At 42.5% G+C, this 27873-nt stretch overlaps 12 protein-coding genes across 21 annotated transcripts in view; 2 read left to right on the top strand and 10 right to left on the bottom strand.

Annotated features, from left to right (window-relative positions):
- LOC120447296 (calcium/calmodulin-dependent 3',5'-cyclic nucleotide phosphodiesterase 1) overlaps positions 1-27873 on the top strand; it is an 84177-nt gene that overhangs the window by 41258 nt on the left and 15046 nt on the right. For 3 of the 8 annotated variants that reach the window (XM_039628787.1, XM_039628785.2, XM_039628788.2), the window contains exons 2-6: positions 18097-18363; positions 20700-21273; positions 24498-24611; positions 25129-25191; positions 27008-27553. In XM_039628787.1, coding sequence (XP_039484721.1) covers positions 18097-18363; positions 20700-21273; positions 24498-24611; positions 25129-25191; positions 27008-27553 — 1564 coding nt within the window. The remainder of the gene's footprint in view (positions 1-18096; positions 18364-20699; positions 21274-24497; positions 24612-25128; positions 25192-27007; positions 27554-27873) is intronic. The other 5 variants (XM_039628789.1, XM_039628786.2, XM_039628792.1 and 2 more) reach the window with 3 other exon arrangements.
- Positions 2506-6842, bottom strand: LOC120447393 (maltase 2-like). 3 transcript variants are annotated; one of them, XM_039628795.2, is made up of 7 exons: positions 6769-6842; positions 5249-6410; positions 5031-5181; positions 4778-4973; positions 4571-4711; positions 3273-3359; positions 2506-3198 (listed from the first exon to the last, which is right to left on the bottom strand). In XM_039628795.2, the coding sequence occupies exons 2-7, from the start codon at positions 6386-6388 to the stop codon at positions 3045-3047; spliced, it is 1869 nt and encodes a 622-aa protein (XP_039484729.1). In that variant the 5' UTR covers positions 6389-6410; positions 6769-6842; the 3' UTR covers positions 2506-3044. The 3 variants fall into 3 exon arrangements, with proteins under 3 accessions (XP_039484729.1, XP_039484728.1, XP_039484730.1); XM_039628794.2 differs by lacking the exon at positions 6769-6842 and having other exon boundaries at positions 5249-6487; XM_039628796.2 differs by lacking the exons at positions 2506-3198; positions 3273-3359; positions 6769-6842 and adding an exon at positions 4242-4428 and having other exon boundaries at positions 5249-6482.
- On the bottom strand, positions 7028-9641 carry LOC120447429 (maltase 1). The gene is made up of 3 exons (XM_039628797.1): positions 8439-9641; positions 8033-8379; positions 7028-7955 (listed from the first exon to the last, which is right to left on the bottom strand). The coding sequence occupies exons 1-3, from the start codon at positions 9627-9629 to the stop codon at positions 7739-7741; spliced, it is 1755 nt and encodes a 584-aa protein (XP_039484731.1). The 5' UTR covers positions 9630-9641; the 3' UTR covers positions 7028-7738.
- On the bottom strand, positions 12792-13110 carry LOC120447473. The gene has a single exon (XM_039628868.2). It carries the CDS (start codon positions 13098-13100, stop codon positions 12867-12869), a length of 234 nt encoding a protein of 77 aa, XP_039484802.1. The 5' UTR covers positions 13101-13110; the 3' UTR covers positions 12792-12866.
- Positions 13172-13833, bottom strand: LOC120447460. Its single transcript, XM_039628846.2, has one exon. The coding sequence runs from the start codon at positions 13704-13706 to the stop codon at positions 13395-13397; it is 312 nt and encodes a 103-aa protein (XP_039484780.1). The 5' UTR covers positions 13707-13833; the 3' UTR covers positions 13172-13394.
- LOC120447513 lies at positions 13672-14166 on the bottom strand. Its single transcript, XM_039628929.2, has one exon. It carries the CDS (start codon positions 14020-14022, stop codon positions 13888-13890), a length of 135 nt encoding a protein of 44 aa, XP_039484863.1. The 5' UTR covers positions 14023-14166; the 3' UTR covers positions 13672-13887.
- On the top strand, positions 14619-15334 carry LOC120447466 (trypsin inhibitor ClTI-1). Its single transcript, XM_039628854.2, has one exon. The coding sequence runs from the start codon at positions 14672-14674 to the stop codon at positions 14909-14911; it is 240 nt and encodes a 79-aa protein (XP_039484788.1). The 5' UTR covers positions 14619-14671; the 3' UTR covers positions 14912-15334.
- Positions 16606-16944, bottom strand: LOC120447480 (leech-derived tryptase inhibitor C). The gene has a single exon (XM_039628879.2). It carries the CDS (start codon positions 16900-16902, stop codon positions 16696-16698), a length of 207 nt encoding a protein of 68 aa, XP_039484813.1. The 5' UTR covers positions 16903-16944; the 3' UTR covers positions 16606-16695.
- On the bottom strand, positions 18978-19169 carry LOC120447504. Its single transcript, XM_039628917.1, has one exon. The coding sequence runs from the start codon at positions 19144-19146 to the stop codon at positions 19003-19005; it is 144 nt and encodes a 47-aa protein (XP_039484851.1). The 5' UTR covers positions 19147-19169; the 3' UTR covers positions 18978-19002.
- LOC120447490 (serine protease inhibitor dipetalogastin-like) lies at positions 21563-21887 on the bottom strand. Its single transcript, XM_039628890.2, has one exon. The coding sequence runs from the start codon at positions 21837-21839 to the stop codon at positions 21636-21638; it is 204 nt and encodes a 67-aa protein (XP_039484824.1). The 5' UTR covers positions 21840-21887; the 3' UTR covers positions 21563-21635.
- On the bottom strand, positions 22112-22866 carry LOC120447454 (serine protease inhibitor dipetalogastin-like). Its single transcript, XM_039628816.2, has one exon. It carries the CDS (start codon positions 22828-22830, stop codon positions 22135-22137), a length of 696 nt encoding a protein of 231 aa, XP_039484750.1. The 5' UTR covers positions 22831-22866; the 3' UTR covers positions 22112-22134.
- LOC120447456 (serine protease inhibitor dipetalogastin-like) lies at positions 23198-24043 on the bottom strand. The gene has a single exon (XM_039628831.2). It carries the CDS (start codon positions 23994-23996, stop codon positions 23346-23348), a length of 651 nt encoding a protein of 216 aa, XP_039484765.1. The 5' UTR covers positions 23997-24043; the 3' UTR covers positions 23198-23345.

Here is a 27873-nt window from a genome sequence, read left to right as displayed (position 1 = left end):
TGAAGGCACCGCTTGGCTGATCAAGCATTCGACCAACATGCTCGACCCATAGGCAGCCGTCTAATTGATGTGCCGGCAAACAGCAGATGGTTCCAGTCCCTATTTTTAGGTATTTTCTTTACCCAAAAACCCTTGCCCTTGTGAAAAAAGGGTTAAGTGGCTCATTTAGTTTGCGGCTCATTGGTTAATTTCAGAAAATGCCTTTTAAGTAATTAAATGCAACAAGGAAAGAGGGACTAAAAAGGGAACTCAAATGAAGATCGATAGAGATGAGTTAGAGTTTCAACAGCCAAAAAGTATGTCAGAAATTGCTTGCAATGTAAAAACGAAAGGAAATCAGATTTTAAATTATACCTAAAATTTATTGAAACCTATTTATTTGCTAAGCCAATAATAATGATCATTTATCATCCCACAGTTTTAAATTAAAAAGCCACTTGGTATGATAAATAATAATGATAAAACAAAAACCAAAAATATTTTATTCATCTTAAGCAAGTAAACTTTGTCCAATTATATAAGCATAATCCAGTTTATGGGCACAGGGAAAAAGAAAACTTTTTCAATGGAACCACTTTCAAATAATTTAACCCCGAATTAAGGCTTGGCAGAAAGGAACTTCTAGCCACTTTTATCTGTTATCCCAGGACGTAGCTTCCAATCGTGAGTTACCAGAATCCGTGGCATTCTCTCAGGCGTGGCAATGGAGCAGCACATTACTGGGATGCCTTGACCTGACGGAGCTGCTTTTCTGGCCAAAAGCGTTGAGGAAATTTAATCAAATTTGCATAAATTCCGCTTGAACACAAAACGTTCAAAAATTCTCCGAATGCTAAGGAATGCGACAAAGGCAAGGAAAGTCAGCCAACACATATACATACATATATACGAACATAAAGTTTTATTGTCATGTAAGGGGGCTTCATTGAATTTTCCTTGGCAAAAGCATACTTTAAAGGATAATGTATGCAGCTCGCTCTGTCCTTTTTGCGCCCCCCGTGGTTTCTTTTTCTCTTTCTCTTTTATGGCAATGGCCTCTCAATTGGCAATCAATTTGCCTTGGTCTCTGTGGGACAACTTTTTCTTTCAAGTGTCAGCGACAGCCATAACAATAAAAGAAAACCAAAAGGCTTAAAATCAATTTTTCGTTAAACCCTTCGAAAAGCACACAGACAAAGGCACAGACATAAAAATGATTATCAATGGCCCGAGCTCGGAAAATTTTTTAATTAAAAACAGTTAAAAGCGGCGCCAACGACTGTCTGCAAAATGTATGTACATATATAGCCAAAAGTCCTGCAGAAAAAAGTCATAAAAAAAAGCGAACTCCAAAATGGCTGCTGCCAAGTGCAGAAACACGCGCGCCGAAATGTTGGTGAAAATCTGTCGGAAAGGATGCCCACAAGGATACCACTGCTGGCACCAAGGTGCCTCCTGTCTGCTACAATTTGGCTAACTAGCACAAAGGCTTAAACACACACACACACATCGCTTAGCCATACAGATGCACACTGTATGTATGTGTTGTTTGCCTTGTTTGCCTTGCGCCTCCTCGAATGTCAGAGAACAAAGGGCAGACATCGCAGCGCCGTTGTCCTGACAATTCGACAAGGTGTTCTTGTCACAATTTGCAACTCAATTTCGCAGATTTTTGGACCACTTTTCAGTTAGACGTTGTAAAGTTTGTTCAGCGCAAATGTTTCAGTGAGCAAACTTAAATGTAATTTAAACTTTTTAAGTACTACTCAGCATGCTGCAAAATTTTAGGCGCTAGCTAACTTTTTGGAGGTTTTAACTTTCGCCCTCTGATTGAAGTTATAGGCTCAAAGTAACAAAAAGCAACTTTACAAAGTTATTTGTTAGGGACAAGATTTTTAGTATTATAAAACCACATACATGGGAGACTGTTATGATAACATAGGCCTTCTATTGAATCTCAGAACACATTGCCTGCTAAATCCGAGTACCAGCTCCCCGAGTTAATCGTTCACTCGTGGAGGTCCTTGTTGTCCCAGCCAGCTTTTCGCTCTGGTTAATTTGCAGGCACTTTGCTGTAATTTCATTGGCATATCCGGTTCCGGCTGTAGCCTCTTCCATTGCCAAGGCATCTGTCATTGGGCCAACTAGTCAGCTTCGGAGGATGTCTTCTGTTCGAAGGCATCAATGCGTTAAATTCGCAGTGACGGCTGTCCTTACAAAACGCGAAACTATTTGAAAGCGCCAACAAATTGAATGGGAACCAGCCGACACTTTCGCATTCACCGCTGAACTCGCGCTCACTTCAAATTCCTCCGTGCCAGGATAATTTATCAAGTTTGTCAGTGCACGAGTGCAGATGAAGACAAAAAAGAAGGACTTCCTTCTCCGTGTACGGATTTGTAATGTGATATAAAGGGATGCAGTTTCAGTCAGAGGATAACACTTACATTTATTTGCTTTTTGCCTTTGCAGAGTGTCAAACGCTTAGCAGGAAGATGAGTGCCTTAACCAGGAAAATCTTAAATATTTAATAGGGCACTAGGATGAACGAAAATTAGCGTTCTGTTGGATAATTTATTTCATTCTTAATCTTTACACTGTAGGTTAGTAGCAGGAAAGCCAATTAAAGTTTAAGTAACGAATAAGGTAATTCCATTTTATTAAAGTTATTATTTACTTCAATTTAATCTATTTAATAAGGTAAAATGTATAAAGCTTACTTTAAATATATTGACTTTATCAAGCACTATAGTGCTTAACAATACAAGGTTGATCAGAAAAAAGCCAGTCACGTGGAAATCAGTTGCGCATTATATTCCACTCAAAAAGGAAAACCCATCTATCACCGCTTTTCCCCCCCAAACTTTTCTCGCCACTTGACAGAACCACTGTTAGAGGAAATTAAATTTGCAAATCCCATCGGCCACATTCAGGAGTCGTTAATCCTGGCCAACTGTTAATGACATTTAAGCTGATGTTCGATTCATTAATTAATCAATCAATCAATCAATCAGTCAGCAAGCACACATACACACAGAAATTGCCTGGGGAATAGCTAAAATCAATCAAAACCGATGCCGATGCTGCGGCTGCTGCTGCTGCTGCTGATTGAAATTCACTTTGGTCCATTTGTGACGCCACAAGTTGTAGACCAACAGTCCCACTAAAACCACATTGGCCGACTTGATGAGCTGCTTGACCAAGTTGCGACGTTGTTGGCTAAATACGGAAGCGCAATCATTATCACCAGCATTAAAAGGGGTACAAAACAGCCATCTTGAGCCGGAACTCACCTCATTATAGCCAAGCTGCGCTCCTTTAAAACAATTCCGCCTCCAGGGGGCAGATTAAATCCAAAGTGCTCGGCCCAAATGATGTCGCTGGATTATTCAGATAGTTTATATTTAATACTTTCACCGATTCCGAAACAGACTCGGTTAAAAGAGGAAGACAGAGAAGGAGATGAAACGCAGCGGGGCATATAGACAGCAAAATATATGTACTCTTAATCCGATGAGAGATCCGGTTCAACGTGGCGTATGGGTAATGAAATGTTTCAACTTGTGTGAATCGGTAAAGCCTCGAGCAATTTGTAATTGACGTTTGTTGAACTGAATGAGCACTCATCGTTTAAAGCTCTTAAAGTTTTACTGAAAATGGCTAGGGCTTAAGCTTTGGTATTGTTAGACTTTTAAAATTTTAAACACTTTGCTGTACAAATAATTGAGCAGGTCGGTAGATTTATAGTTTTCTTGTTGTCGAGCTAAAGGAAATCTAATGAAATTGCTTGGATTTTCACATTTTCGTAATTTTCCGCACATTTCCAACTATTAACTTCTAGACCCAACAACTTGCATTTGCTGGGAAAACATTTGTACAAGCATCGAGCAATCAAAAGTTTCCAACAAGTTTGCCATAGTTGCCACTCACAAATATTAAATTCAGTTATTAAAGGACATTTAAAAACTTTTGCATGTGGTATCCTATTTTGTGCCGGCCCTGCGACATTTCCGAAAGGCTGGGCGGATTCTGCACCAGTTCCATAAATCTTTCTGGGTTCTGGGTTCTGCCACCATACATACTCGTACATGAAAAATTACAGTGGCCAAGCGAGAATGAAACACCAACATCATCGGCGGCCAAGTTCTGGGCAAGTTGCCAGGAACAGGCGACGCTGTGGCCACTTTTTCCGGACAGGATCCGCCCTTATTACCACTGGACAGCGTACAATTCAATCGAGTCAAACGAAAAAATGCACCAGCTCCATGGCCATTAATTTTCCCCCATTATGTATTCAATCGCGTGACATTTTGAACTGGAAATGCAATTAAAGAGCAAACTTTGCCGCCATCAGCTGGTAATTCCTCTAATCCCATTCCCGGCTAGACCAGCCGACAGACGAGTCCCTCCCGGGCGGCCAGGAGCAATGCACTTGCGGCGAGGGGTTGACTGCAGCGGGAATACAGAAAGAAAATGGTATAATGGTATACTGAGAGTTTAAGCGCTTCTTTAGCGTTTAGGGAGTATTTATTAGTATTTTACAGTGTAAAGCGGGAAATGAGTGACCGGCATTCAAAAGGGACAAACTTACCCAGTCTGATATTTTGAGTACACTCCGGCAACTTCAACAACCAGTTTCTTGGGCTGGCTGAGAAACTCTGAGAGATCCACCAGCTGCTCCTGGTCGTTTACATTTATCACGGTAATTATGGACTCAAAATTGGTATAGCTCCTATAGCAAAACGTTTACCAATTAATCAATATAAATTAATCATAAGAACAGATTTCGTTTATCTACCGCTTAAAGGCAAACACCCAACGAGAAAGGGGTTCGATGTTGAAACGACCCACACGCATAATGCCCGATTTGCGCAGCTCCAGTAGATCCTTGTAGACCTGGTAATGGCTCCTGTTGGCCGCCTTCTGGGCCTCCAGGTTGAGTTCCAGGTAGTTCGGGTGCACAGGCAGCCAGGTTTTCGTGGCCGTGGAAAAACCTGTGCCAATTAGTTAGTCAGACAAATTAAATTATAAAAATCTTATCAATGGTTTACCGGCATTGGTCTTGTTACTCCATTGGAACGGTGTTCGCACCGGGTCCCGGGAGACCTCCTTGTAGTGCTCCTCGCCAACATTTCTGGCCGGTGGATCCACCGTGTCCTCCCAGCTCAATTCGCGGTAGTCCACCATGCCGAGTTCCTCGCCCTAAAAAGTGGACGGATAAAGGACAAAGGACCACAAGCGAGAAACCAACTCAACAGCAAAATCTCACATTGTAAGTGACGGCGACGCCGGGAAGGGTGAGCAGCAGCATGTTCATGGCGTCCACGCTGGCTGGACCAAATCGAGAGGCGACCCGGGGGTTGTCGTGGTTGCCCATGACCCAGTTGGCCGCGTGCCCGCGCGGCATGTAGATCAGCCACTTCTCCACGTTGTAGACATAATCACGCGCATCCGAGTCGCCATTGACATCCGTGATAAAGTGAAAGTTGAAGGGCAGATGGGAGCCCCGAACCCCGTTGGAATCCTCATAGTAGTCCGCCAGCTGGGTGAGTCCTGCGTACGCCTCCGTCATCATGATGCGTGTGGGTCTTTCGGGGTGCTTGGCACTAAAGTCATCCAGCAGCTGCCTCCAGTGATGAATCATCTCCAACACTTCGGGCAGATCCCTGGAGTAGATGTGCTTGGTGTAATCATAGGAGAGTGAGTCCGCTGTTTTGCCACTCCATGGCTCATCTTTGAGAGATTCATCCTCGAATAAATGATTCACTGCATCGATGCGGAAGCCAGCTACGCCCTTTTCAAGCCAGAAGAGCAACACATCATCCATGGCCTGAACCACTTTCGGATTGCGATAGTTCAAATCCGGCTGCTCCTTGGTGAACTGGTGAAGGTAATACTGCTCCCGACCTTCGTGCCACTCCCAGGCTGATCCGTAGAAGACCGATGGCCAGTTGTTGGGTGGCACTCGAGTGCCATTCTCCTGCAGGATGCCATCGTGCCACACATAGAAATCCTCGTAACCCGGCTCCTTGGCCGCAGACTTCTTGAACCACTCATGCTGATCCGAGCTGTGATTCGGCACAAAGTCCAGGATAACCTTGATGCCCAGCTCGAATGCCGTGTCGATTAGCTCCTCGAAATCCTGCATGGTGCCATACTCCGGCTGGATAGCCTTGTAATCGGATATATCATAGCCGAAGTCAACCATGGGCGACTGAAAAATGGGACTCAACCAGGTGGCCGTGATGCCGGTGTCCGCCAAGTAGCGCAACTTCGAGGTGATTCCCTTCAGATCGCCGATGCCATCGCCGTTGCTGTCCTTGAAGGACCTCGGGTAGATCTGATAGAAGACCGTGTGCGGCCACCAGTCGATAAAGTCCTCCGTGTCGCTCTTCACCAGACCGGCCATTATAGAGCCGGAGTTCAGCAGACTAAAAAGAAGGATTTGGATTTGGATGAGTGGAGCGCGCATTTCGGCCAAGTATTCTGATTCTGTTCGATGTGCTCGAGGGCTGGCAGTGCGACAGGCACTTTTAAAGCGATTCTGCCATATAATTAAAATATTTTTTGCATTAGTCTTTGTCTAATTATCAGCAGTAGTTTTAATGCTATAATTTGTTGGCAGATTTTTATCAGCTCTAATCAAAACAAATTGCTGTGCAAATGAGTAAACAAAATTGTTTTCCCAATTTTACGGCACACTGCACTTGACAAGCCAATCGGTGGAAAAACTATATGCTTTTTATAGACACTTCGGCGAACAATCTGGACCAGAATCACTTTGCTCACCTCAAGGAAATCAAAATAGACTAAACACAATTGTATTTCGCGATTTTAGCATCTGCCGGCGATCAACTCAAAGCTTTTGTGGAAGTGGATGCCAGCAGCTGATCGAAAGCTTTGGATCCACAGCCAATTGGAGCAGATCACGATGTGCAGAAATTTCAGGTGGCAAACAAAACGTTTCGGGATACTTTATTATATACCATAAAAAATGCAAAACGTTTCGGGATACTTTATTATATAACATAAAAAATGCAAAAGACGGTTATAAATAAATAATGCATTTTAATAAAATATAATTTTATAATATCAATTATTTAAGATTTATTTTCCTAGCTTGTAACGTGGCAGCAGTTTACAAATTTTCTTTCACTGCACTGAAAAACTGCGAATTGATGGGAAAATTAAAATTTCAAATTGTCAAGTATAATTACAATTACAACGCAAAAACGAACCAAATGTGAGTTAGCATCAGTAAATTGTCATAAATTTTGAATAATGCCTTGGCTTACAGAACACCTACTAATCAACTTGTTTGCAGCAGCTGATTAGCAATTGAAATGAGAACACAAATCAAAGCCAAGTTTAAGGTCGTCAAACAGCGCTAAGTGGAAATTTAATTAAATTCGGCAACCATTTATCAGCTGCCAAAGCCCCAAAAAGGGCCCAAAAACCTGACGACAATTATGAATTACGACTTTGAATCAAAGTCGAGGGCAAAGTGTAGGGAAAGTGAACCAAAGTGAGAAGTAGACGAAGTAGAAGGTCCGACACCAAGTGCTCTCAATTCAATTAAAATGTTTGCGATGCGCTAATGCAAATGTAAATGTGTTTCGCTGTCAAATGAAATGGAAACTCGATTAGATGACCCCTCCTCTAAGATACATTTAAATACGAAAATAGAAAAGCACGGCTCGCTGGCAAATGGAAAGTTTTCTCGTACTTTAACGTGGAATGCCAAGTAGTTCGCCGCCGCTTACTTTCGCTTATTCAGCTGAATAACTAATCCCTCGTTGGGCGCCAACTCAATTGCCTCGGCCTTCAGTCGTTCCCCCATCCGATGTGGCGAGTCCACACCCGCCACAAGGACAACCAGTCGATTGGGTTGATCTATGAAGTCCGCGATGTCCACCAGTTCGGTGCGGTTCTGCACGTTCACAATGGTCAGCAGAGTGTGCTCGTTCTTCAGTTCTCTGGCAATATAAAAAAAAGAAAAATATATATAATATATAAGTAGAGATGGTCCATGTCAATACTCCTATTAACTTACCGCTTGAAAGCGAACACCCTGCGATTAACCACTTCGGGCACAAAGGAGCCGTTCCTCAGAACTGGCAGCTGCCTGAGCTTCAGAAGCGACTGATAGATCTTGTAATGACTTCGTCTTGCCTGCTGCTGATTGCGCAGATTGAGTTCCTTATAATTCGGATTGACAGGCAGCCAAGTGCGATTGGCGGAGGAGAATCCAGCATTGAGATCACTGCTCCATTGCATGGGAGTACGCTCGGGATCTCTAGAGATTGTCTTGTAGCTATTGATTCCAGCCTCACAAGCGGGCTGATCCACCGTATCGCTCCAGCTGATGTCCCTGTAGTCAGTCATGCCCAGTTCCTCGCCCTAAAGTAGAGTAAAAGCTGTATAAAATGATCCTTAAGCAATGCATTTTCTGTACACACATTATAGGTAATAGCAATACCAGGCAATGTCATCAGCAGCATGTTCATGGCGTCCACAGATTTCTCACCAAATCGTGATGCCACTCGCGGATTGTCGTGATTTCCCATCACCCAGTTGGCCACATGACCATGTGGCATATAGATGAGCCACCTGGAGATGTAGAAGACAAAGTCCGCAGCTGTCGAATTAGCATTCAGTTCGGTGATGAAGTCAAAGTTGAAGGGAAACTCGGGACCCTGAACACCATTTGAATCCTCGTAGTATTCCATTAGTTGGGCCACCGAAGCGTAACCCTCGGTCATCATTATCCTCAGTGGTCCCTCGTGGCTAGCTGTATAATTATCCAGGAGTTGCCGCCAATGCTGAAGGAGACCGTAGTCCTCAGGCTGGTTTCTGGTATAGATGTGGCTCAAGTAGGCCTCATTATTCGGGTCATCGGTAGTGCCACTGACAGGCTCATCCCTCAGTTGAGCATCCTCGTAAATATATATAATGGCATCGATGCGGAAACCGGCAATACCCCTGTTTAACCAGAAGAGCATCACATCGTCCATGGCCTTGATCACGGCGGGATTCCGGTAGTTGAGATCGGGTTGTCCATAGGTGAACTGCCTCAGGTAGTACTGCTGCCTCTCCTCGTTCCACATCCAAGCGGATCCGGAGAAGACCGACAGCCAATTGTTGGGCGGAACACGAGTTCCGTTCTCCAAGAGAGTGCCACTCTCCCACACATAGAAATCCTCGTATCCCGGCTCTCGGGCCACCGACTTAATGAACCAGGGATGCTTATTCGAGCTGTGGTTGGGAACAAAGTCCAGGATCACCTTGACGCCCAGTTCATTGGCCTTGGCTATCAGGGCGTCAAAGTCCTCAAGGGTGCCATATTCCGACTGTATGTTCGTGTAGTTAGATATATCGTATCCAAAGTCCACCATGGGTGACTCATAAATGGGGCTCAACCACACGGACGTGATGCCCGTATCCTTGAAGTACTGCAGCCTAGAAGTAATGCCTTGAAGATCGCCAATTCCATCGCCATTGCTGTCCTGAAAGGATCTCGGATAGATCTGGTAGAAGACCTCGTGCTGCCACCAATTGTATTTCGCATCCAGCTCCTTGGACTGGTGGCCGTGGGCCCAAATCCCCACTAGACCCACACACAAAATGATAGCTATTTTCACTACGACCATCGTGGTCAACGAACGAACTTGTTTTCTATTATCATGAAACTTTTGCCGGCTTTTTATACTGCTGCCGGCTTTTCAATTCCGGTTTTGTTTATTTGACTTGGCGATTTGATCGCTTAAATATTTGAGCAATTGCTGAATCACTTTGAAAATGGTTTGAACAAAATTAAACATTTAAAGTTTTTTGTTTCAACCGGCTGTTACAACGGCCAGTTGACCAAACAGTGGGAAATTTTCTGACCTTTCCATTTAAACAATGGAAATCTATATGTGGCGGGAAGGAAGGACTGAACTAAACTGATACATAGTTAGTAAAAAAAGAAAATTGTAAAGTATTGTTCTCTACTTTGCAATGCTCTTAAACAATGCATAATGCATTTACATATGTAAAACAGAATAAACATTTGCCATTAAACGGAACTCTTGATGAAATGTATTATTTTCAAGTATTCAGAATTTTCTAAATATGTAGCTCTATACAAAACCCCTTTCATTTTAAATAACAGATTTTTACCCACTTCACAAGCACCTATTAAGTATACGCCAATTAAGATTTCCAGCCGCGAACTTCCGTTGCGTGACCAGGGCGACCAAATGGAATTTCCCCCCATCCCCCATGGACTTCATGTGGGCTGAATCTGGCAGCTTAATTAAACATTTTCCTGGAGTCGAAACAAGAAATCCAAGGAGCTGCTATTGTGTTTCATTTTACCTTTGAGCAACCTGCTCGCTTAGAAGTTTATGTATATTGAGAATTTTTGCACAAAAATATGTGCAGAAATCTTCACGTGTAAGCGCGCAGAGTCGGCATACTTTTCCCGCTTTTCACGGCGACATGAAAAGGGTTTGACAGGGGGGCGTGGCTGTGCGCATTGAGATTCCTTTTTCGACCGAAATCAAAGCGAAGAAAATTCGCTGTAATTTTAAGGCCACACCTCTGGGGAAATGCGTAGGAGGCGGGGAGTGGAAAGTGGAAAGTTAATGCGAAATGTTTTGGGGGGAAAACCGGGCTAATCCGCCGCCTGCATCCCCAAAATGTGGCAGCTCTCAGTCACCTGTCTCAGCTGTCTGTGGGTTCCTTGCAGGACAGGACACCGGGGTTTACCTTTCATGTCGCGGCGCTGATTGAATTTTTGTGCTGGGGAATTCCGAAAGAGGAAGGAAATTCATTTTTTACAAGCACTTTTCAATTTGGCTCTCTGGCTGCTCCGGCTCGAATAAATAAATATATACACGGCCTACATTTTTTATTATGTAAATATTTAATCATATCACAAAATTCGGGGTGTACCAGCTCCCCTTCACCAGCTCCAGCTTGGCATATTTAAAATCAGCTCCCACTAATCCGGTAGCCCCAGATATATTTACGAATTTAGCACACGCGCCTAAACATATGCTACGGTTTTTCCTGATCCGCATTTTCCCCTTTTTTTTCGCCTTATCCATGCCATTTTTTATGTCCAACACACACACAGACACAGTCTGACAACCCTTGAGCATCAGCAAATTTGAGTTGGGCGGTCTCTCATCCAGCATTTTATTTTATTTTTTTTTTGGGCTGCTATTTAGTGCTGTCAATAGGTTTACGCTTATCAAATACTTGTTATCAGAAATCGATTACAAAAACAGCGGCAGCAGCGATACGATTTTGTTGGTTTGTTGTCATTTGTTGAGATTGTCGTTGTCATAAGTAGGTTCCACATGTAAATTTCCACACATCAATACCGGTTTATTTGCCTGTTTTTCGTTTGCCGCCCCCAACCAAACCGACCTTCACTATCTTGCTGTTATTGTTATGACTCCAGGCGGGGCAATCCTCTTTCGGCCAAATATTATCATTTTATCTGCTTTGGCTCTGTTTGATAAGCTGGCAGCCAAGTCACTGACTGATAAATGTTCGGCATTAGGGCACTTTCGTTACAAATTGGTATTACAAATTGGTATTTGCCCATATAAGTTATTTGCATAGAGCGAGTCAGTTAAACGGGTAAATGTAATCTAGTTTTCTGTACCCATTGTGACTATTTAACAGAAATATAAAAGTATAAACCAATCCAAAACGAGGGGAATTACTTCACACTCTAAATAAGGTAAACAAAAATATTGATTGTGCTAACGAACAGTTGGAAACCTTACTCATTTTTACATAGGTAATAAGGTTTTTTGGTAATATGTGAACTTACAAGTTTTATTAGCAAATATGGCTATTAGAAATATTGTATTAAGTGGTTGAACTTAGGTTTTCAACTTACTTACTTAGGAGCTGCGCTGAAATGAGCTGATATAATATAATCTTTCTCTGGAACGAGATAAAACCCCATATAGGACTGTGATTCAACCCGCTTATTATTATCTTTTTAATAACATTGTGGCCAGTAGAATTCCGGACTGCAGCTGTCAGCTTCCTGTCATAAATCCAATGGCAGTAGCTCCACTGAATCCCGTAAAAGCGGCCCATTACATTTATTAGACTTGCTTTTTGGGGCTTGTTAGTACTCCGCCTTCAGTATCAGCCAGTTGGCTTGTTTGCACCCAATTTGGATGTTGAGCGACGCACGTATTGGGATTCAATTAGTCAAGCCAGTGTGCAGAGTTAATAAATCAAATCCCAACCATCAGCCATCCTCCAGAAAATCGAATCGCTGCCGGCGAACGATTAATTATGCATAAATTTGATTGATGTGCGTGAGGCGACTGTTTAATCGGTGCCGAAAGCGCCTTCGAGCTGCTGGAACCAAAAGTGTCAATGAAAATAAGCTCCGACCTAAAGTCACCAGTTGATTAACGAGGTGATGACGCGCTCGGCGGCGATTTTAATTAGCATTGAATGGCGTTTTTTGCATATAATACACACCGATGCGCTGCGTCGAGAAACAGATTATACAACAGAAATGCAACTTTCTTATATGTACCTCTATAAATGCACTTTAATTGTAAATAAGATCAGGTGATACAGAATTTATTATTTAGGAGAATTCATATATAAACTAAAATACAGATGATTATTGAGAACTACAAGTCCAGAAAGGCGTCTATGCCATTAAACTAATGGCGCATTACGCGAATACATGCATACACATATAGTATTTCCGAAAATAACACCACACAGCTTATTCATATTCAAGTGAACACTTGAAATCGTTTAAAGAAAAAAAGCTCATCGAGTCTAGTGCTGATGATATAATTCGTTATTCTTTATTATTTTTTGTTTATTCATTTAAGTATGAAGTAATTGCTGTATCAAGAGAATCGTATAGCTGAACAAGATCCCAGTTTTCGGATGTTCAGATTTCTTCCGAGCTTTCTATATTCCCGCTGAGTGCACTCGAAAACACACCGATTTTGGTAGGTGACCCCATTGGTTCCACAGACCTCTGCCTTTCGGAGATTACAGGGACAGTAGCTGGCCTCCGATGAAGCCACAAATAACATGGCTAAAAGGCCCAAAAGAGCCATCATAGCCAAGAACTTCATATTGCCCTAGAAAATGAAAAATTATCCGATACCCGCAGTGCTATTCCACCGAATGTTCTACCAAGACTGCGTTTCAGTTTAATTAATAAACACAAGGCTTTATTTGTTTTGAGTATCTTGGTTATAATATACATTACTGATAAACGAGAGAAAGCATTTTCCGATGGTTTCAGCAAGAGTATTAAGCTTTTGATAGTTAGTTACTCATCTCAAGAACTATCTCACCGCACTCATCACTACAGTATCTATGGTTTCGACTGCAATCTCATTTCGGACCGAAGTTGTAAGAACATTTCAGATCGTCGAGCTGCAAGGTCCTTCATTCCGGATGTTCAGGGTGCGTCCAAGTTTCTTGTAATCCCTTTGGCTGCACTCGAACTCGCAGCGGTTTTTGAAGGTAACACCATTCGAGCCGCAGACCTCACTGCCCTTGGTCTTCAGATCGCAAGGACAAAAGCTGCCCTCCGAGGATCCGGCAAGGAGGGCGATCAACAGGCCCAAGACGAGCAGCAAAGTCAGAAACTTCATGTTTTTTCTACGATTTACGGATTTATGGAGTGAATAGGTTTTACTGTGCGGAACACGTCGTCGTTTCGCTGCGAGCATTCAATTAAGACTGAGTTTCGAATAAGTCGTTTGTCGAGAGTGTGAATAAAAGTTGTCGATGCCTTTGTGAGTGTTTGTGTGTGCGTAAGTTTTGCTAATTAGTCAAACAAGCTGCTGATTACTTCGCACTGCTCTCGCGACCCCCAAAACATCAAAAACATCCAACACTCGGCACTTTTTCTCACATCTGCTGGGTACTCGTTTCATTTGCATGTGCCTTGCGGGCTTCCAGTAACTTACACGGCTGGCAGTTTAGAGCCCGGGCCGTCAGAATGGCGAAAATGAAGAGCATCAGAACCAGAAGTAGACCTCTCATGGCGGCAGTGACTCCACAACTGGATCTAACTTAGCTGGATTTCCCCAGGGGCCAGGCAGCCAAGCTAATGGAAATTGAATGGCAATTGAAATTGAATAGCTAGTCTCGTGTAAATTGACTCACAAAAAGGCTGGCGTTTCATTAATTGCCGTGCCTCTTAAAAAAGCGAAGCAAAGTGCATGTAAATTTTGTGTAGAGTGGGAAATTCCCTCGACTATACCTGATCGCTGATAAGAAGGCAGAGAGAAATGGGGGAAAAGCTCTTGAATGTAGTGAGTAATAGAGTGAGTATTGTTTAGCTTTTCTGTGTGAGCTTTTTTTTCGACTATAAACAATTGCGTGTTTGGTTCTGCGATAAGCTAAATAAGTAATTAAGCTGGAAGTGCCGGAGCCCATAAATTATTCAAATAATTCGCAATGCATATACTTAGCATAGCAAACTGTAGGAACTGGAATACTCGTAGCTCGTATCTCAACTGCAAGCCAATCACAATGTACTAAAAAAACAAAAAACACCCACTACTTCAAAGCACCACGAGTGCTGATAAGATAGGTGACCAAATCGAAGCCAGTCAAAGCTCCAGTGAATGAACAAATATGTGGAGCTCCAGTATCGAATCAGTCTAGCAAGTGGATTAACCCAGTAACAATGAAATTCCTCAGCGTTTTAGTGGCCCTGTGCCTCTTCCTGGCCCTCGCCATATCGCCAATTAGCTGCGATGACACGGAGAAGGTGGAGAAGCCATTCTGTCCCTGTCCCCGGAACTACGAACCCGTTTGTGGATCCAACCTGGTCACCTATCCAAATCGCTGCGAATTCGACTGTGTACGCCGCAGTGTCGAACGCCAGGGACGCAGTATGGGAGTTCTGAGGAGCGGAACCTGCTAAAAACACACACAATCCCTTCGACAGAAGAACCAAAGCAAAATCAAAGAAAAATCCAGAAATCAAATCATACAAGTGCCTTGTATTAATCATCAATGTGAAAAAAAAAGAAATAAATCAGCTTATCAGCCAGAGTATTTGGCATTGCATTTGATAGCGCTTGAACACTTTATCGCCAATACGAATCGTACGAAACGCGACACTGGGAAAAACTAGTACCCACTTCCGAGGGTTGCAGTGATTTATGAACCTACTACTTTCGATCAAGTGGCCTTTGCTACCAAAGATTACGAAGCGTGTCTTGCGCGAATTTTAAACAATAATGAGTAACTTTTAATAAACTTATCTTTCACATTATAAATTGGGATTTAAAAATGTAATTACTTGTTCATTTTTAAATAAAGTGACACTGATTTGAATGCCATATATTGCGTTTTTTCTTTGCTTAAGTATTTAACAACATATGTGTTAAAACGATTCCCAGCCAAAGAAATTCAGTTCTCTGTGAACAGTTGTTTTTTATCTAATTTATGTTAATTCCGCCTTTGTTATTCCAATTGAATAAATCTGTTTACTTAAATGGATTTTTTTATATTGGCATAAAACTATTGGAAATAAATACTGCGTAGTCTGAAAAAATGTTAAGTAATTACTGCACTTTGGAAATTGTTTGATTCTGTGTTTATTTGTACCACAAAATATTTAAACAATAGCATTTGTAGTTTAAACTTCGTCCGATACCAGAAGCATAGGTACTTATAAGTTATTTACACATACTAATGATTTATTCACTTTTCATCATACAAATGTTAGTCGACAACCAGTTGCGATCCAGGCTCCGTTTCCTAGCACTTTCCCTTCTTTTCCACGGTAATGGAGCGTCCGTTTTTAACTGCACAGTTCAAGTCACACTGGTTGCTATAGGTCACGGAGTCCGATCCGCACACAGGATCATAGTTGCGAGGACATGGGCAAAAGACCTCCTGGCCCACGGCAAAGGCCAAAAGAGCAAACAGGCAGAGGGCGACGAAAGCTAGGCAACGCATGGCTATAATGCTAGACGGGTTAGACAAGACTGGAGCTTTCACACTTGATCGCCACTTATTTATAGATAAGCCAGAACCTGCTGCCTTTGCAAGCCGCAGTTCGCTGGAAAAACTACAGCAATAAATCGCGACTTTAGCACTTCGCACAGTTCAATATAACCCGATGCTCTCAGTCTTATTGCTCCGAATGTTCCAACCAGACTGCGTCTTACTTTAATTAATAGACACAAGGCTTTATTTGTTATGCAAAAATATGCATTACTTATAAACAAGAGAGAGCATATTAGATTTTCTTATTTGTAGTGCCAATCACAATACCCGATAAACATACTTTTATTTCGCAGCCATGGTAAGGCTTTTTATTATTATTTTTTTACTTGTTGGCAAATTTAAGGCAACATTTGTCTAAATAGAATCCAAGCCAACAATTGGGTCAATAACAGAAGCCTGAAAAAAAGGCACACATATAAATTCAGTGCTCTGTAGACAGTTGTTTTTCATCTAATATATTTCAGTTCCGGCTTTGTTATACCAATTGAATGAAAGTGAATATTTCAATATATTTTGCATTGGCATGAAGCTGTTGGAAATAAATACTGTGAAGTCTGAAAAAGGTTAATACGTCACTTTGAAATTATTTAAGAAATAGTGTTGTTTAAACACAGCTTAAGCTAAAGCTTAAGACACATATTTATTAGTCACATATTATTCGACAACCAATTGGGAACCATGCTCCGTTTCCTAGCATCTTCCCTTATGCTTAATGGTAATGGAGGCTCCGTTTGTAACTGCACAGTCGAATTCACACTGGTTGCTATAGGTCTTCGAGTCCGATCCGCACACAGGATCAAGGATGCGATGGCAAGGGCAATAGATCCTTTCCTTCTCGGCCACAGTCATGGCCAGAATGGCAAGCAGGCAGAGTGCGAGGAAAGCTGGGCAACGCATGGCTATAATGCTATACGGGTTGGGCAAGTGTAGAATCTCCACACCTGAATGCTACTTATTTATACATATCCGGAACCTTCCAACGCCGCAGTTTGGTAGAAAAACTGCAGTAATAGAGCGTGTCAAAAGTAGTTTTTCAGGGAAATGAATTATATGCGGTTTCGGTTATGAATTGGCACGAAAAAACAGATTTAACTGTAACTGTGTAAATTGTGTGTAACCTAATACATACAACTTGTACATAATCTCGTACTCAATGGGAAATGCCCATCATCTCGACAGCGTGGCGTATACGCAATAAAAAACTGAAATCTTTCTATAAATATATACATATGTAGACTTTTATTGTGTCTAGTTCGCTAGTTGCTCGCAGCTGTTGGCCTTGGCAACTTTCGCACAAAAAAAAAAAAATCTGTTTTAGCTTGGCCTAATAAAATCCTTTCAGCGCACAAAAGCAATTTCAGTCTAATCTTGTAGTGCCAAAGGAGGCAGCTTAGCCGGGTTGAATCAAAGCAGAGGATATTACACGATGAAGCTGAAGAAAAGCTAAAGCGGAAGGGAAATAAGTGGGGAATCTCGGATGCCATGGTGATTGGCAAATGCTCTTTTTATAATGCACAGCATGTTTAAGCTTGGACTTAAATACATGAATATTAATGTATGTATAAGAGTTTATTTTTCGACAGACAACGTTTATTAAATACCAGACTCAAAGCAGCCAATTTCATTTTAAATAATAATTTATCAAATTTAAACTATTAGTTAAAATCTATTATAGGAGTGATATATCTTATGTTCACCATCTACTGAACCATTTTCTTGCCAAGTCTAATTCACGTCCTTCCGTTTTGCGACCCTTTTGGCCAAGAAGCAAACAAAATACACAACACAAATACACTTTTGCTAAGCCCGACAGCATTAGAAACGAGGGATTTGCAGCAAGTGAAGGACAACAAAAGGATTTGGGGCTCACATGGATGTGTGCACAAGCGGGTATAGTTTGAATACTGATTGCATTGCAGAAACCTGTTGGATCCCACACTGAAATGTAGATACATGTTTAGGAAAAACATTGGGTAAACATTTGAAATTTAGTTTTAATGCGGTTTTGCGCCTTTCCTGAAACCCCTAATTTCTGATATTTTTTGTATTTTTATAGATGTATTTATTTTATTATACGACTTCTACTTTCAGTTGCCAGCACGCCGGAGAGTTTGCCCAGCAAGCGGGACGAGGCAAGTGGTGCGGCGGGCACCACCGGCGGCACAAGTGGTGCGGCAGCGAGCAACAGTGGTGCAGCGAGCGGTGCGGCGAGTGGGTCAGTTGGCCCTGCAACCGGAACGGGATCGGCGTCCGCAGGAGCAGGTGGTGTCAGTACGCCGGCACAGGAAGCCGCCAGTCCCACGGTCTCCGAGCTCAGTGGCAGTGGCCCAAATGCGACAATAAATGGTCAAGTGGCAAGTAAGTAAAGAGCAGCTCATGGCATTTTGCCGCCGTTGTGTCCCGCTGTTGTGCATTATTTTTGCATATTTCATCATCTAAACCAAGTGCTCCTGGTTTTGTGGCTCTGTGGTGAGGAGGAGGGGTGGTGGCATTATAATTTCCATTTGGAGGACAGGATACCGCTTGCATAATCCATCCTGCACCAGCTGAGGAGATTGCGGTAGCTAAGTCGGTTTGACATTGCTCGGAAGTTGCAGGAACTTAGATTGGATAGCAATTCGTGGGTTGTTGTGGTTGAAATCCAAATCGGCTAATTGAAATTGCATTGCAGCGCAGTTGTCTTAATTGCATTTGGGTACATTGCTTGGACTAACCAAATTAATGTGACCACAAATAGAGAGCTTATCTTAAGACCAAAAAAAGAGATACAAATTCATAAGCATTCCCAGCGTTAAATAGCATTTCATAGTTACATTTGAATTATTTATTCATTAACTATTCTTGTGAGGCTTGAAGACAACGTTTGCTTGACAACCTGATCGTTGATCACACTCCTTCTATTTCGAATGACTATTGCCATTGACCTTAAATATTAAATCTTTTTACATAGCTCTAAAAATGACAAAACCATCTTCTGAATACTAGCGTTCACCGCATTTATTTTCCCGAGGACCACATATTATATCTTTGATCCCAGCACGTGCCGCGTACACAATAAGTAGACCTTTCCTTTTCGTTCACCCCGTTTGTCAAATCCAAAAGAGCGAACAGGCAAAATGCAATGGCAATGTAGCAATGCATATTCGTAGAATAAAGTGAACATCAGCTGATGGTAATCTTAGTTTTATACCCAACAGCCAGGAAGTCGTTAGACTTTAGAGCGTTAAATCCATAATTTCGCACTATATGAGCAGTTTTTAATTTGGCATATCATAAGTCTGCAAATGTCAAAACGTACAGTTTATGTGGTACACAAATATTGATTTATAAATATAGAATAATATAGAATGATAGAAGATATCTAGTAAAAGACTGCTAAGTTCGTTAATTGTCTATGTTAAGTAGTTTAAAGATTTTTTGAGCTACCTCTCATATTATTTTATTTTATATAGACATGGACTTAAATCTTACATTTTTTATTTCAAATATATTTACGAGTATATCTGCTATTCACATCAGTAGGTGGAAACCTGAACTATCTTAGTATATAAAAAAGATTGATGGCGTCCCATCGATCATGTTACCAGTGGCGAAACGCACTTTAAGCGGCCATCAGGCCATTTAATTGCCGGCAATTTCCACCACCGCGCTCACATGGGTCAAAAAAAAAAAAAAAAACAACTGGAATTGGGTTTTTAGTCGTAAGGCGATGCCCAGGTGGGTTCAGCAGAGCATTTTCCCCAACATTGTGGGGTAAAATGAAGCGTTGAAAGTCATTAAGGAGGTGGAACGTGAAGAGGCGCCAGTAAAAGGAGCATAAAACATTTCATCCCAAAAACTCGACTCGATAAAGAGTCCGCGTATCTAGCAGTTAAGCGAAGGAATCTCGGGTGTAACATAAATTTAAGTGCAGCATAAAGCGGATTTTATGACTGCCCCATCACCTTTCTCTCGAGCTGCTAGCTGCCTGCACTGTCCAAATAAATGGAATGCAGTTAAGATTCTCGCAGCCACTCCACTATTCCCCTCCGCAGCTCCATAGGTTGGGGTATTTGCAGATAGATTGCTCCCTGCACCCCCAACTTGCCACTTGACAAGCTGCAAGCACACACACACAGATAAATCCTTTGCACTCTTCGACACGCCCGGGATGGCAACTTAGGGCCAACTTAGGATGATGCCACTCAGGGGGAACTGGCTGAGGGGGTTGGGGGTGGAACTTCTTTGGGGCTTTTGTGCGCTGCTCGTTAAGCATTTTCCCCTCGCTGGGGGCTAAACTAAATAAAGAATTCCACGCTACAATGGCCTCAAATGATGGGAATAAATTATTGATTTCTTGTCCATTGCCCTGCTTGCCCAACGATTTTTGATCGAACAACGGATGAAAAATGGCAAAATCAAAATTCAAAGGTGTCTTAATTTTTTATTCATGTGTTTTCACAACCTCATCTTTGCTTAAATTATGTACCATACACCTCTTGAATCTTATTTTGCATATGGTTTGCATAGCCTGTGGCCACTGTACTTGTTTCACCCGAAACCCTGCTTTTTCACGACCTTTGGGCGCCTTGTGTGCCTCGTTAGATCCCAGTAGGTCGGTCCTTAATCAATGTGTCAACAGTGAGAGTGATATAACTATATAAGCAGCCGAGTCAGCTTCTACGCCCACTGAATTCTCTCCGGCTTTCTTGCAGGACACGGCTCACTGACGATTATCCGACGCACCAACAGCCGCAACTTCAACCAATTCGACGGCCAACTGGCATCGCCCTCAACCACCGCCTGCAGCAGCACAGTGCCGGGAATTGGCTTCGCCCACACGCCGCTCAGTGAACCACTTGCGGAGCGACTGTGCTACCGTGCCGGTGGATCCAACGGATCCGCGTCCGCCGGCGACAGCCGATCCAGCAATCAGGTCCCACCAAATTCCGGACCAGCCGCCAACGCAGCCGCCGCCGTCGCCGCGAAAATGCAACCATCATCGCCGAATGCCACCAACTATCTGGCCGATAATATTCAGATCACGTCGGCCAATCTATCGCAAACCGAAATGGTCGTGGGTCGCGATTCGGCCGACTATACCGCCATGCACTCGATAAACGTGGGCGTCGGCAACAACTCGTTGCTGCGGGGGGACACCGATATTCCGCAGGAGTCGGGACACTCCTTCGAAACGCCCTCGAATATATCGTTCGCCGCCGGGCAATGGGATACGGAGAGTTTGCCGCCAGTCGACACGCCAGATGCTCTTAACAAAGCGGCCGGGAGGTAAGTTTCCTATCAAAAGCAACCAAATACTTGTAATAACTATAGTACGTATGTGGTACCAAAAAAAACAGGACTAAAACCTAGTGACGAACGCACCTTTGACATATGTACATACATACGTGTAGGTATTTAGTACTAGCACAGTACATAGCTTAGTACAGATTCCCGATCGACACTGGTTTGTAAAGGCGCCAGTAGATGGCGTTGCATTTGATTTTCATGCCCGTTCAATTCAGCACCTAAGCTTAGCTGTGCCAAATCGGTAAAAATTAAAATTTACCACGGTAAATTTCCACTATCGGGTGAAATCTTTACATACATATGTACTTTTGTATGTACTTTTATTATGTGTATCTCTGACATTAGCATCTGCCCATCTTGACCATTTCAATCTGTTTAACCTGCGCTGCACAACGCAGTTCGCAATAGTTGATGTAGGTGATGTTGTCCGATCCGCAGACAGGGGCACGTATTCTTGGACACGGGCAAAGGGGCCTCGTGACTTGGGCGCCAGTCAGGACCACGACTGCAAGCAGGCACAGAGCGGTGAAAAGTGAGCTACTCATGGCTTAGGTTCTGGACTGCTCAGATGCGAATGTGCAAGTAGATGCACAGATGTACTATATATATGCACCAGGAAGTGGTTCATTTTGGAGGCGATACATTTTAATTTTACGTATTAATTTAAGACAGTCACACATTTCACTCCGAATCGAATGATGTGTTGGTACTAATGTTAATTTTACTTAATTCGCACTATTTGTATAAAATGTTTAGCCGTTAATAACGAATTACATAATAGGTCGCAATAGGCCTACACTCTAAAAAATGCACTTTATATAGATAAACGTGACCTTACATTTATTTGTATTTTTTCGATTTCATGATTTCAAATAAATCATTTTTATTATCACATGCTCCTTGTTGCCACAACCGAACCTTACTACATTTTAGACGGCATTGGTTGGGGTAGGTTTTCCCGTCCGCTCCGCATACAGGACTCAAATGTAATGGACACGCGCAGGGGCGTTCGAACCCAGGATGAGGATGATATTTGGAATGTGGCCTTTGAAGTGCAAATGTATCATCTTTACCATCACATCTTCCTTGTCTAAAAAACCGAACGTTTTGGCATTTAAGAAAGCATTCGTTGCCGTAGGTTTTCCCGTCCGCTCCGCATACAGGATTCGAATGTAATGGACACGCGCAAGGTTCAGAATGATATATGATTGGTTCCTTTCTTAATTCTTCATCTCTACTATCACATCTTCCTTCTCTAAACAACAGAACATTTTTGCAGTTTAGAATGCAACCGTTGGCGTAGGTTTTCCTGTCCGCTCCGCATACAGGAGTATATATAAGTGGACACCCGCAAGGGCGTCCAAATTCAGGTGGACTTGAATTTCGTTCCTTCTTAGGCCCAGCGAAAGGAAGAGGATACATGCCTCGATCCTTTTTAGGCTCACGGAAAGGAATATAGTCGCGTTTTAGTCCTTTAGCATTCGAATGGCCCAGAAGTGCGAGAATGCACAAAGCGATCAGGGCAGCACAACGCATGTCTACAGTGGAACTCCGGTGGAGAAAGACTGAACTGGTGCACCAGATAGTCGCCCATTTTTAAATAAACCCCGAGAAATTATACACTTATGGCGGGACATTCCAATTTATCACGTTTACGTTTTTGATAAACTGATTCTTCCCTGACGAAATTGTAGCTAACGAAGAACTGACTTTTACAGGCTTTTTTCAAACCCACTTTCTTTCTTTTCATTCGAAATTGGGGCTGCATAATTCGAGAGACTTGCCCAGTAAATATTATACTTTAATTCCATTCTTGCTTATCTTGCCGAAATATTATTATTTTTTATCACAACGTAATGCACGGAGTTTAAATTAGGAGTTAGGCAAACAAAGTGCTATATTATTTTATTTTATTCAGAGGGTGTATTTATTTATTTTAGAACTTCTTCTCTGAATGTATTGGCAAAAAGTCGCTGTGTTTTGGGAAGTATTTTTATAAGTGTGTGTAGTAGGAAGATAACAGCGTTTTCGATACTTTATGGTTTCATGACTTAAACTTGAATTGTATCTTTCTCATTACATAGGCCATCTTTCAACAGCCGAACATTTTCGCATTCTAGACGGCATGCGTTGGCGTAGGATTTTCCGTCCACTCCGCATACAGGGGAAAGCAAAAATGTACACCCGCAAAGGCGTCCAAACCAAGGGTCAAGACCATCGCCCAAAATGCCTGGTCCAACTATATCATCCTTATCATCACATTTTCCTTGTCTACCCAAACCAACATTTTTGCAGTTGAGAAAGCATTCGTTGGCGTAGCTTTTCATGTCCGATCCGCATACAGGATCAAAATGTAATGGACACGCGCAACCGCGTTCAAACCCAGGAACATATTTGATTGGTTCCGTCTTAGACCCATTGATAGGAAAATATGGTTTCTTCTCATCCATTTCAAGTATATGTTTAGAATCACATGCGCCTAGTTTCGATAACCGAACCTTGTCGCAGTTGAGAAGGCAGTCGTTGCTGTAGGTTTTCCCATTCGCTCCGCATACAGGGAGCAACGTAAATGGACACAAGCAAAGAGATGTTGGTTTCTCTTTAAATCCAGGGTGAGGAAGATTTTCGAGTGTTTGTCCTTTGGCATCCAAATGGCCCAGAAGTGCGAGAAGGCACAAAGCGATCAGGGCAGCACAACGCATGTCTACAGTGGAACTCCGGTGGAGAAAGACTGAACTGGTGCACCAGATAGTCGCCCATTTTTAAATAAGCCCCGAGAAATTATACACTTAGGGCGGGACATTCCAATTTATCACGTTCACGTTTATGATTAACTTATTCTGCCTTGACGAATTGTAGCAAACGAAGAACTGACTTTTACAGGGCTTTTCCACTCCTACTTTTTCTTTTTTTTTCAATAAATAAATATTATCATTTAATTCCATTCTTGCGTATCTTAATATTGTTTTTTATCTCCACGAAAAGCACGGATTTTAAGTTAATCTTAGTTTTGCTGAAAGTTTGAAATCGTTTATCGCTTTATCAAAATCCAATATAAGCAAAATATATACCATGAATGAACTCCCTTTAGAGTGCCTTTGTTCACACATATTTTTATATAAATCTACTTGCAAGGGTAGAGTGATACTATTTCTTATTTACCCATTCACAGTACCAAACTTATGATCTCTTTCATTCCACAGAATACGCAGTCTTCTCCGCCGCATGGATCATGAGGCCGTGGCCTACGAGGACATGCAGCGGAATCTGCACTACGCGGCTCGTGTGCTCGAGGCCGTCTTCATAGACGAATCAAGGTAGGTGAAAGCGGTGGCTTTAGGCCATGAGGAGATATTCCCAAAAAAAAACAAAAAAAATCAAGCATTTTGCCAGCTTCTTGGCGAGCTAGCCTAACCAAGAGGATAGAGAGTCGAGTCGAATCGAACTGATCTGCGATCTGTGATCTCTGATCTGTGATCTGTGGACAACTCTGCTTCAGCTTGGGCTTCTTTGGGGCGCCCATCGAATTGGTGTAGGCCTTGTTAACTTAACTAAATTTTGAGTAGGGCCCAAGATAACTGTAATGCTGCGTAGTTTCAAAATTTCGGATTTGCACCCAAGGCAAGCTTCCCCATCAGCGTTAACCTATAGTCAGTCCATTTACCCATCATCAAATCATCTAATTTCGCTATATAATAAACGTACTCCCCAAACGAACGAAGGTTCGAGGTCCTTGTTATACCTATTGAATGTATCTGAATATATCTGAATATTTTTCTTTTTATATCCGTTCTGTTACTGTTACTCTGTGTGTGTGTCTGTGTTATTGAGCAGAAGCCCCACAACAGGTAAAACAAAGTTGGGGCAGATTGCGTCCTCATCCGTTGAGAGCGAAGAGTAAGTGTTCCCATCGAGCCAGCCTTGTCGCTTTGGTTTTGTCGTTAACTCTGTTGATTTTGAACTCTAACATCTCTTCTATAGTAAAACCATACCCCAAATCGCGCCTACATGAATCCAATAACCCACAATAACCACTATTATCTCACCAACTACTATCTCACCTCTTTCTACTTTCTACTTTCAACTTCTTTCTAACTCTGTTACCGACTTTTTCTATCCTCATTCTTTGTAGTGCTCTCTTCAGTTCGTGTATTTCGACTATCGAGATCTATTCTTTGCCTTGCTCTATCAGTAAAAAAAGGAACCCTAGACTATCATCATCCCCATTATCATTCCCATCAATCGTATCTATACTGTCTTCTATAACTCATCGAACTCATTGCCATAGAACGTTTGCAGAGATCGAGTATTTCTTAGCCATAGCCTAGCCTTACGTAATGTATACTGTGTAACTGAACTGTACTGTACTGTATCCTTCGGCTCTTGAGAGTTACTAAGCTAAGGTTAAGACCCCAAAACACTGACACCGCCCCTAACGAATCGCAGCACCGTACTTTATTGAAGATCTGTCTCTAACTCAATTCTCGGTGTCTTACTTATGTGCTCGCCATTTCTTTCGGTGTATTGCATTACGTCTACTCAATTCGCCAGATGGAATTCTCTGTGTGCTTCTACTGAATTTAATCCATTCTCTTCTCCTCTGCTATAACTTCGCCTTTGAATTCGACATACAACTTCAAGTAGCATATTTTGAAGCACTGAAATTGGAACCATATTTTTAGGGATTTTTCCAGAACTCAGCCTTCCAGCTAGCAATAAAGCATATTGTTAGCTTGAATACTGAGCCTAATCCGGTTTAGCATGCCGGAAAACAACGAATTTTTATTGATTTTGAAAATGTTAAAATCGTATTCCGGTAAGCAATGCATTTTACAACCCGATTTTGGTTCGCTTCCCAGCCGCAGAAGTGAACACTCCGCAAATACAAGCCCAGTGCATCAGTGCATTTTTATTATTTACCGCACTTTCAATTAAATCCCCCCTTCCCTCCCCCCAAACCACTTCCGAATGTCATCTGCATATGTATGGAGTATGCGGCATCCATTGTGTTCAGGTGCCGGGGTACTTGAATTAATAAACATTTTTCCGCCGACCAAACCCCCCCTCACATGACACGATTCTTCGATTTACATTGCCAAGTGGGGTTGAGTTGAAAGTCGTTTTCCCATTTATTTTAATGTTTTTCTTTTTCTGGAATCAACTCACAAAATTACGGAGTTAACTCCGATTACCACTTGGTCTAATTTTTGTTTTGATTCGAAACTGCTGCATTTTTAAAAAGAAGAAATGTAATTTTGGATCTGTATTTCTGTAGTGCATTTTTATATTGTTTATTTTTACCATTTTTGTATAAATGAAGGGCGAATTATAAAACAAGACAGATATTTTGCTTATAGATAAGCAATCTTCGTGGGAAAAGTCCAATTCTGTGCCCCTACTAAACCCAAAAACCCAAAAGCTTTATCACAATCTCTCAACTGATGTTCTATTTATATATTCTTTCTTTCTATTGCCAAAACTATTTACCTAAAAAAAAAATAAAAATACATGAAAACTTTTACACAAAACACACAAACAATCCGAATGCCATGCAACATCAAATCAACGTGGTGTCTCGTAACCCCAAAAATTGCCGGCAAAAATTCGCACCGGTTCGCTGTTACTCACTGCCAACTGCTGGGCGCCGAAAAACTTGACCGCCTGCCTTGGCACTCGAAACTGGCACTCAATGCAATGGCCACTAATTCTGCAGAGGGGGCTGCAATGGGAACTGCAAGAACCTGAGCTGCAATCGCCACAGCCACAGCCACGGACGAGATGACCAGCAGCAGGACAACAACAACTCGAATAGCAGCTGCAGCCTGCAGGAGGCGACGCCTGGGGGAGCAGGAGCAGGTGCAGGTGCAGGTGGAGCTGACAACCAGGACAGCATAGAGAGTCGCACCAAGGGCGTTTCCCAGGCCCCGCAGACGCACAGTGGGCCAACGGGTCCACCACCATCCGCCAACACACCTGCCCCCAAGCTTCAGCCCGCCCTGGAAACCGTGAGGGAATCGGTGATGGAGGAGAGTCCTTCGAAGGACCCCGGCGAGAAGGGACCTGCACCACCGACCACCACCACTACATCCACCACATCCTGCAGCTCCTCCAGCGCAACCACAGAGCCAAGTGCCAAGGCGGCTGAGAGTCAAGCGGGAAGTGCCGGCAGCAGTGGCAGTTGCAGTAACCCAGCGGCGGTGCACCGGCAACGGCGCCTAAGGACACCCACCTGGGCCAGGTCCATGTCGACGAACAAAACGTACTTGAAGTTTGATTTCTAAGCTAGACTAACGTTATCCGTTATCCGCCTCTTCAGTTCCTTCGATTTGCCTTTATCGTTTCACGTTTGCGTTAACAAGCCAACAACAACAGCAACAACAACACAGCTCCAGAATGAACTACTTTCTATATATACACACATAACTCTATGAACTCTGTCTCTCTATCTCTATAACTCTCTATCTCTGTATATCTCTGTATATCTCCTCTATCCAATCTATCTGTCTGCTGACCTCTGTCTGCGATTTCCACTGCTGTAATCTTCTGTCTAGCCTCTGTCCCCTTCCCCAAATCTTTTGC

Source organism: Drosophila santomea, chromosome 2L (assembly GCF_016746245.2).
Source record: "Drosophila santomea strain STO CAGO 1482 chromosome 2L, Prin_Dsan_1.1, whole genome shotgun sequence".
In the NCBI taxonomy this organism is placed as follows: domain Eukaryota; kingdom Metazoa; phylum Arthropoda; class Insecta; order Diptera; family Drosophilidae; genus Drosophila; species Drosophila santomea.
This window is presented reverse-complemented; position numbering and strand designations above follow the sequence as displayed.